Source organism: Enhydra lutris, unplaced genomic scaffold (genome assembly GCF_002288905.1).
Source record: "Enhydra lutris kenyoni isolate GAN:26980312 unplaced genomic scaffold, ASM228890v2 scaffoldscaffold29, whole genome shotgun sequence".
In the NCBI taxonomy this organism is placed as follows: domain Eukaryota; kingdom Metazoa; phylum Chordata; class Mammalia; order Carnivora; family Mustelidae; genus Enhydra; species Enhydra lutris.
This window is the reverse complement of record NW_019154113.1, coordinates 22,533,496-22,542,923: the sequence shown is the minus strand read 5'-3', so window position 1 is coordinate 22,542,923 and position 9,428 is coordinate 22,533,496. Positions and strand designations below refer to the sequence as shown.

The following is a 9,428-nucleotide window of genomic DNA, read 5'->3' as shown; positions in this document are numbered from 1 at the left end:
TGTAGGCCTTGGTTTCTCCGTCTGCAGCACAGAGGGGTTGGGTGAGGGCCTGGTGGGACCGTGTGGCAGGGCTACAATAAGGCAGGGGACAGAGAAGGGCCAAGGGAGCCGCTGCTGGGAGCCCAGCGCCTTCGGGCCAGAACTCTTGCCTCAGTGGCCTCCGAACCCTGCTGCTGGGAGGGCCCCCAGCATGGGAGCTGGCTTGGGTCTCAGAACGGCCACCCCAGCCCAGGGCCAGCCTGGGCTCATAAGTGGTCAGGGAGCCCAGGCCTCAGTTCATCTTGGAGATGGGGGTGCTGCCCCTGCCTGTGGTCAGCGCCCCCGCCTCTCCGGCCCTGACCACCCCCCACTCCTCTCGGGGGAGAGTGAGGGGCCGGGGAAGCCCACTGGTGAGCTGCTAGAAGGAAGCTCAGTGCTCAGGACTTGTGCTTCTTGTCGGTGAAGAAGAGCCTGCGGAGCTTGTCGGGCTGCAAAGAGGGAGCAGACACTGGGGCCTGGAGGCCTTGGGCGGAGAGAGGCGCGGCACCGGTCAGTCGCTGGGGCCCAAGCCCAAGAAAGGCCTGCTGGGAGGATTGCCAGAAATTGCACAGCCAGCCCCACCCCCCGCCCCGTTCTGGGTGAAGGACCTATGTCTTCTGAGAAGGCTAGGGGAGGAGGGGGTGTGGGCTTTGCAGTGACGGGGCGGGGGGGGGGGGGGGTGCCATGGGATGTGGCTTCAGGGTTCCTGGAGCGCCTGCCTGCAGGCGGGGCCTGTGGTCCCAGCAGAGTCAGGACCTCCGTGGTGCCCCGCACCGCACCGGGTGAACACCCCGCCCAGGGACGTGTGGGAAGGCCTTTCAGCAAGGACCTCAGGTTTCACTGCCCAGACCTCGAGGGTCTGCGTGAGCCGAGGTCCAAAGCCGTCCCCGTGAGGAGTGGACCCTCCCTGCCCACTGGCTCGGGGTGCAGGTAGAATGTGCTGGGGCCGAGGGTGCCCGGGCCCCGTGGGAGCCCCTGCCCTCTACTTCCCCCGCCGGCCCTCAGATCAGAAACCCTGCATTTGACAGCTCTGCCCGGCTGTCTCTGGGCTGTGTCCTGAGCCGGCGAGTATGTCTAGCCTTGCCCTGGGGCAGACAGTTGTACAAAGGAAGAGAGGGAGGTCCTGGGTCGGGTTGCTGAAGGAAAACGAGCAGTAACCGCAGTGTTTGGGACACAGTCTTAGGAAGGTCCGCCAGGGAAGTTGCCTCGCCCAGAGCCATGTGGCTGGGGGCAGCTGAGCCACAGTGAGGGCACAAGTGGCTTGGAGGGCGCCGGGAAACTTGGGCTGCAGAGAAAGCCCTCTGAAGGGCCTAGAAGACCACACCTTGCATTCAAGCTGAGCAACAGCCCCTCCCACCACCTCCAAGCATATGTTACTTCTAGAAAATCCTGGGCCCCTCGGAGCAGTAGCAGTGACCCAATCTGCTCGGGCATGAAGGTCACGGATCCCTCTTACCAGCAGGGGCTGGCAGCCACCCCATCCCCCTGTGGAGCCCACCTTGTGTGCCTGTCCAGTCTCCTTGCTCCTGGCTGCTGGGATTTGTTCATAGGTGTTCCCGGGCTCAGGGAGCTCTGGGGCCCCTGAGAGCCTCTTGTAGCCACGGTCTGTGGATCCTGGTGGCCTGCTAGTTGGAGGACTGGTCCCGGGACACGGGGGCCTGGGTGAGCCCCCCAGCGCACTGGGACCTGCGCATAGGCACTGCCTCCTTGGTGTGGCGTGTCCCCGGGCTCTGACGGGACCTTCTGTCTGCAGGAGCTGGTAAGTGTCTGCAGAAGTGCCCTGGGAGCCGGGCTGAGCCCTGTGGCTCAGCTTTGGAGATGCCTGGCTCCAGGGGGTGGCGGAGGATCCCAGGGCCTCAGAAGCGGGGGGGCAGGTGGCCCCCGGCTGCGGGAGGCCCTGTGGGACCCTGCTCAGGGCTCACCCCAGAGAAGGCAGGCCCCAGGCCATCAGGCCTGTTCTGACCTCCAGCCGAGAGTCTCTTCAGGGACTCCTTGCCAGGGGAGCTGGGCTGGCTGCCCCCTGGAGCTGGCCTGGGTCTGCCGGATGCCTCTGGGCCCAGGCCTAGCTGTGCCTGGTTCATCTTCCTCAGGTCTGAGTAGATACTGTTGTTAGGGCTTCCAAAGGACTTATCCAGAAGGGAGGCACTCCTCTCAGGGAGGGGAGGCACCCTCCCGGGGACCTGGGGAGACAGAAACAGAACCCCTCGAACGCTCTCCCATCGCTAAGATGCCCTCAGGTGAACGGGAGCTCTCGGCCAGCCGCAGCCCCTGTCCTGGCTCAGTTTACCTCACTGTCCAGTCCCTGTCAGCCCCCACACTCCCGAGTCTAGTCTTTCCTTGGCATTGGAAGCCAGCAGGCACCATCCGAGCTCATCCTGCCCTGTCCTCCCTCCCAAGTGCTCCACTGGCCCCTCAGAGCCCCTGAGCCCCTCCACTCACTGCTCCCCCCTCCTTCAGAATAGACTGTCACCCCCAAGGCTGTCATTTGTGTGTTTATTCCCTAAATGCCCGCTGGGCACCAGCTCTGTGCCAGACACAGTTCCAGGTGCCAAGGAGTCGATGGGCAGCAAGGCCAACTCTGAAGTCTGCCTTCTACGCTGGGAGAAGGACAGCAGACCAGTCTGTTACATGGTTTCATGTGCCTGACACATAGGATAGCATGTCACAAGATGGTAAGCTCTCCGGTCGCAATTGGTCCCATGAATGGGATAGACAGAATGACAGGTGGGAAGGGGCCTTTGCTGCAGTCTTGGCCCTTCTGGAGAGATGACATGCAAGCAGAGAAAGGAGGGCAAGCGGCTATCTGGGAGGGAGAGCATTGCAGCAAAGGTACAGCAAGTGCAAAGGCCGTGGGGTGGGAGTAAGATTGGCGTGTTCTGGGAAGGTGCCAGAGAGGTCGGAGGAGAGGGTGCAGAGGGGAGGTAGCAGGACCCCTGGTGAGGCCCCCCGTGGACCCTGGGAAAGGCCTCATCTTGTTTCCAAACGTTTGGAGAGGCCTGGGGCATGCTGTGATCTGCTGCATAGGAGGAAAAGCTCTCTGAGCCCCTCCCAGGGGTGCTGTGGGGGAAAATGTCCTCATAGACACCACCTCCCACCTCGTTCCCCTATAGTTTAGAGGAATTTCAGGCCATTTCCTGCCCATTTTCTCATTCAAGCCTCAGAAGAACTGTAGGAATCGTAAGCTGAGGCAGCCCCAGCAGGCCAGAGACGGCCCAGGGGTGGGTGAGCCCACACCTCTGAGCCTGGAGCTCAAGCCCCAAAGCTCTAGTCCAGACCTGTGGGCCTGGTGCATGGCGGACCCGCTGGGCTCCCTATGCTGCTTACCGCCACGCCCCCCTGCTCCGAGAAGCTGCAGGAACTGGCATCCCGGCTCTTGGTTTGGAGGAAGGAGACCTGTGGCTTGGGGCAGGGGCAGGGGTTGGCAGCCTCGTCCAGGACCGCTGCTGGCGAAGCTGTGACGGCTGGGTTGTCCGGGCCCAGATGGGTGTGGTGGAGGCCCAGGGTGATAGCATCATATAGATCATTGTCCTCCGGCTGGGCAGTGGGGGCACAGCGGGAACGTGGTCACGCACTCCCTGCTGACCTCCCACCGCCTGCCACAGAGGGACCGACACAGGCTCCCCAGGGCCCTGACCTCAGGGAAGGTGCTGCCTCAGCCCGCCCTCCTCAAACGCGACCCCGACTCTGCACTGAGTGCCTGGGGGCACCCCGCCCCACCCGTGCACACCCCGGGTAGGGGTGCCTACCCGCGGGCAGGCAGCAGACAGGGTCTCCCCAAAGGGCTCCAGCTGCACCTCCTGGTAATGGCGTACGAGGTCGGCCAGGGTGCCGTGGCTGTGCGTGTCCCCCGAGACCAGGTAGCGCCGGTCCCGCAGCTGGTTGATGACGAAGTGCCGACAGCGGTCGCTGCCCCTGTAAGGCAAGCAGGTGTGGCCAAGGGCGGTCCAGCCTCGGCGCCAGCACCCGCTGGCCGCACAGCCCTCCGTGTGTCCCTCTGTAGCGGGGCCTGGAGTCCCGGAGCCCAGCCTCGCGGGTGGCCATGCGGGGTCGGGAGCCGGGGAGTGGCTTCCAAACCACGGGCCCCAGGTGGCAGGGAAGCCCCCAGGCCCGCCTGGTGGGGCGAGGGCGGCACCCAGCGGGGCGCCACAGTGCCCGGCAAGGCGATGTTTTAGAGAATCAAAGTCCATGATGAACAAAACACCGAAATCTTCGACCAAGACGAGGTCCGGCCCTGCGCTTCCTCCGCGCGCCCCAAACCCCTGGACTCCTGGCCCCGCCCCCAGGCTCGGGTCCACGGCCGCCCTCCCCGGGGCACGTCCTCCCGGCGGGACCGACCGCTGCTGCAGCGAGGCGCCCGTGTCCGCAGTGCGCACAGCGACGGTTCCCGCACCGGAGCGCCCCCGCTCGTCCCCTCCTGAAGTCCCGGGACCTCGCTCTCCCACCCGACTCCTTGCCCCAACCCTCCGTCTTAGACCGACCGGGTCCGCGCCCAGTGAGCGCCCCGTCCCTATGCCGCGAGGTCCCCTGCGGGCAAACACGCGCGTCCGCCCCTGTCGCCGCGCGTCCGCTCGTTTGCAGACTCGGCTGGGCTAGGAGCGCAGCCGCCGCGGGCACCCTCGTGCGCGCCTCTGGGCGCGCAGGGGCCGCTCCCGAGCAGACTGCAGCGGGGGAGGGGGGGGCTGGGGGGGGGCGCCGCTGTGCCGTTCGGCGGCTTGGGGCGGATGTTCTCCGAAGCCCCTGCGAGCCCTGCGGGAGCCGAGCGGCGGAGCGCACCCTCGCCAGACCCTCGCGGCTCCTCCTCCCGCCGTGCGCTCGCTTGGGCTGCGTTTGTATTTTCCGGGAGAGGGTCGCTGCCGGTCGCCAGGCCCGTTGCCCTCAGGACAGCCCCGTCTGCGAAGCGCCATTCCAGCCTTTCCCCCTTGTGTACCGCGTCGTCTCTGTCCCAGTGGTTCTCCGCAGCTCCTTGCGTGCTCTGCCCTCGATAGACACGCGCACTACGATACGTAACTTCTCCCGAGACTTTGGTTTGTCCTTTTACTCACTTGGCATCTTGTGAAGAGCAGAAAGTTTTAATTTTAAAGAAACCCACGTGTCCACCTTCTCTTTCATGGTTAGGAGGTGTGGTCTTAAGGAATCTTTGTCTTTCTCCAAGTCTTGAAAATTTTTCCTGTCTTCTTTTAGAAATGTCTTGCTCTGGGGCGCCTGGGTGGCTCAGTGGGTTAAGCCTCTGCCTTTGGCTCACGTCATGATCCAGGGTCCTGGGATCAAGCCCTACATCGGGCTCTCTGCTCAGCCGGGAGCCTGCTTTTCCTCCTCTCTCTCTCTCTCTCTGCCTGCCTCTCTGCCTACTTGTGATCTGTCAAATAAATTTTTAAAAATCTTAAAAAATCCCCAACCTGTTAGTTAAAAAAAAAAAAAAAAAGTCTTGCTTTGTTTTTCTCACTCAGGGCTGTGATCCTGCTAGAATTAGTTGACTTCTGTGTATGGCGTGAGGTGGGGGTCATTGTTTTCCATCTGGATATCTGACTGCTCCCGAGCTCCTTGCTGGAAAGACCTGCCTTTCCCCACAGAACTGCTGGGAAGCAGGTGACCACAAGCGCTGGACTGTTTCTGGACCCCAGGGTGCCCGTGGGTCCATCTACCCATCATGGACCTCTGAACAATTGTATAAGTTGGCATCCCACCCAAGCCATGTTCGGGAAAAGGAGCCCTGATGCTGGAAAGACATTAGGAAGCGGCCGAGCTCACGTATTTCAAAGTGCTTAGCTTGGTACCTGGCACACAGAATAACAATTCCCATTTGGGTAGTGACTGACGTTTGTTTGGTCATTACGACGTTCAGCCCCTGTGCCAAGCATGTTTCAATGTGTAAACCTGTCCTACCCATTCAGCTATCCTGCGACGTCCGTACTACAATGTTCCTACCCTACAGATGGAGAGACAGAGGCACAGGGATGCCCGCGCGCAACGTCAGGATAGGGGCGGTCTGAGCAGGAGGTAACTTTGAATCTGATCTGAGGCCTTTGAGGTGCACGGGAACCCTGGCCTCGCTTCCTCATGGGAGGGAGGCTTCTTCCTTTCTCCAGCTCTGCCTTCCCATACCCAAACTCCTCTCCAACCCAGGCCTGATGTCACCACCTCCCTCAGCTTCGTGCTGGTCGTCCTGCCCTCTGTTCTGTATCGTAGCCTCATCCTTTCAAGGGTTCCCACGGGCCTCACCCGTCCAGGCTCTGTCTTTAGGTCCTCCGTCCACAGCAGGACCCTGACCAAACGGCCCTGCCCTCCTGCACAAGCCCTCCTCCCCAGGAACCCGCTGCCCCCAGCCCCTTGTGGCTCCCCCAATGCCCCCTGCCCACTTCCTCCAAAGGCTGCTGCCTCCCATCCCGTGGCCAGTGCTGCTCAGTGACGGAGGCAGTGGGTGGTGGGGGAGCCAGGGCTCAGGGAAAGCCAGGCAGTGCAGGCTGTGGGGGCAAGGCGGGCTCAGGGGCCTCGCAGACAGCTCCCTATCCTACCTGTAGGACAAGATGTAGCCAGTGGCCCGGTCGCTGAGGCGGATGAGGAAGGAGCCGAGAGCTTTGTCCCCAAGCAGCTGCTCCGTCTGCCTGGGCAGAGGATGTGCAATTAACAGGGGCCCGTGTCCATGTGGCAGCAGGAGCGGTCAGACTTAGCCTGTCCCAGAGTCCCTGCTGGCCACTCCCTTGGGTACAGATCTCCAGCTCTCCACAGGGGACTCTCAGACCTGCAGCTGCTACTGTGGTCTGTGTGCGCTTGAGTGTCCGGCAAACTCAAGACTCAGGGTTGGGCTGGGCCCGAGTGCTGAGGCCCCCGTGCGCCACCCTCCCCTGCAGCCTCACCGGCAGGTACAACAGCCACTGACCCTGGCTGCCCACTCTCCACCTGAATGTCTCTGTAGTAAGAATGAATCTCTATCACCAGAGATTTTTAGGTCTGGGGGGCTCCCTGCCTCAGGACCACTGTACGGTTGTGCAGGATGTGCACAACACATGTTTCTACCAGGAGAAGGTGCTGTTATGCCCAGAGCTTGATCGCAAGGGCAATTACTAGACTCTCATCTCCCTACATGTCCCTTCCAGCCCGAGGCAGCCACAGCCATTTCTGAATGGCGCCAAGTATTCTGGAGAGGTGGTGGAAAGTTCCAGCTCTCTTCTGGTTTGGCAGTCCACGGACCACCTGCTCACTCAGTGCTTACCAAGTGCTGGCTCCATGCAGGGCCCACACCAGAGTTTGCAAGCCCAGCACTAAATGAAAGTGCCGAGCCCCTCACTCGAACATTGAGCCTCTCGAGACGGGGACAGCAGAGCCGCACACCAAGTGTGGCCAGCTCTGGTTGACGGCCGGCGCTGAGCCGGGAGCGCCAGGGGGAACCTGCCACTCCTCTGTCTCGTGCTCAGGCCACTGGCAGGGGCCACGCAACCCGAACGCCGGCCCCACGTCGCCTCCTCCACAGTGGGGCAGTGCACGTCCAGGCTGGCCCAGGTCGGCCCCCACTCAAGACAGCGCTCACCCTCCCTGACGAGTGTCTGGCTTGCATGACAGAAGAGATGACAACCCTCCAGTCCTTGGTTCTCCGGCGCCGGTCTCAACGCACCCTGCCCCTGCCCCCGTCCCTCTGCTAGACCAGCACTCAGAGTGGCCCAGGGAGGCAGCAGAGGCCCGTCCTGTCCCGGGGTGGGGGGGCCCAAGCAGCTCTCTCACGGCAGGGGACAGGGCAGCCTTACTTGCGGGTGATGAATCCGTGAAACCAGGGGGGCAGGGCTCCGTCCTGCAGGATGGAGGGTGCCTGTGTCTCCGTGAACCATGTCAGGGCCAGTTCCTGCAGCTTGGCGAGGGCCTGGCTGTCCCCCACCTCCCGGGGCCCCCTCCGCAGGCACGGCTGCTTCGGGCTGCCCTCCATTCTGGCCAGCTAAGTGGAAGCAGCGGGCAGACCACCCACAGGCCTCTATATCTGTGGGTGCCCCGCTCATTTGCCTGAGTCCTTGCCCGTCCCAACGCCCAGCCACCCCCACACACAGGAGCCCTATTGTCACTGCTCCTTCCTGACTCTGGGGCGGACACCTTGTGTGGCTGGAGACACTGGGGGAGCGTCCTATGAGCAGTGAGGTTGGGAGGTCTGGATCGCAGAGGAGACCTTGGACTTCTTGACCCCTCCCCCCCCCCAGCCCCCAGCCTCTGCCTCTGCCAAAGCCAGGCCTTGGCTAAGGTCCTCAGCCTAGCAGCTCTTAGTAAAGCAGGGCCTCCAATTCCCTCTGTCCTCGTGGATGCCACTTGTACTTTGGTGAAGTTCTGCGCTGATGGCTCTCTTTCCTCTCAAGATGCATCGAGTGCCTGCCATGCGCCACGTGCCCTGGGCCGTGGGAATCGGGTCATACAGTGGAGAGCATCTCTCCCTTGTGGCGTGAACATAGACCGTTGATAAGTCCATGTACAGAACACGGTGTCCAGTGTGATGGACACCCCAACAGAAAGGGGGGGAGAGGGCGTGGCTCCCATCCCTAAGGGGTTGGGTCAGGGGTCAGGGGTCAAGTGGGGGTCTGGCCAGGAGCAGGCAGGTGTCCGGGGAGGGGGGAAGAGAGGCTGCTCACCTGCGGGGGATGGGGGGGCCTTTGCTGGAGGTCTGGGAGAACAGCCCTGACCTGATGGAGCTGACGGAGACAGACCTTGCGTCACGAGCATTTTGAGAGAGCCCTGTTCCAGTGTGGCTGATTTCCGCCGGGACACCATGTGTTCTGTTATGTGCATTTATTTATTTATTTTCTTAAAGATTTTATTTATTTATTTGACAGAGAGAGAGAGAGATCACAAGGAAGCAGAGAGGGAGAGGGGGAAGCAGGCTCCCCGCTGAGCAGAGAGCCCGATGCGGGGCTCGATCCCAGGACCCTGAGATCATGACCTGAGCCGAAGGCAGAGGCTTAACCCCCTGAGCCACCCAGGCGCCCCATGTTGTGTGCATTTAAAAACGCAATTCTGAGAAGTCCAGGGGCGTCGCCAGACCCCGAAGGGGAAGCTGGGGGAGCCAGGGTCTGACGCAGAGGCGGTCTGCTGCTAAACGGAGGTCCGGCACGCATTCAAATGCAAAGAAATGCGCTTTTAGATTTTCCATAAAGCAGTCTCTCCCCACCTGCCTTTCAGGAGCTGCTGTCCTGGGCAGAACCTGGTCATTTGCATAGGAAGACAAAGGCGTTTTGTGCCCTACTGACCAGGGTGAGGATCCCCAGTGGGGCCAACAGGCCAAAGTCTGTATCTGTGCTCAGATGACAGGCAAGGCCCAGGTCTGGGGCCATCGGGGGCTCTGTGAAGGACTGTGGGAGGGTGGTCTCTGACAGCGCTGCAGACCCTGCTGCTCAGTCCCCACCATGGTCACCTGGGGGGACACGGGTGTGGCCGTGCCC

General features: G+C 62.1%; 1 protein-coding gene across 1 annotated transcript; it reads right to left on the bottom strand.

Annotated features, from left to right (window-relative positions):
* Positions 1-1,019: 1,019 nt before the first annotated feature.
* LOC111152526 (SH2 domain containing 7) lies at positions 1,020-7,933 on the bottom strand. Its single transcript, XM_022511010.1, is given in 10 exon segments — positions 1,020-1,229; positions 1,231-1,270; positions 1,272-1,689; positions 1,692-1,753; positions 1,755-1,889; positions 1,891-2,198; positions 3,343-3,552; positions 3,765-3,930; positions 6,531-6,620; positions 7,758-7,933. Coding segments are annotated over 10 exon segments (1,815 nt in total).
* Positions 7,934-9,428: the final 1,495 nt, after the last annotated feature.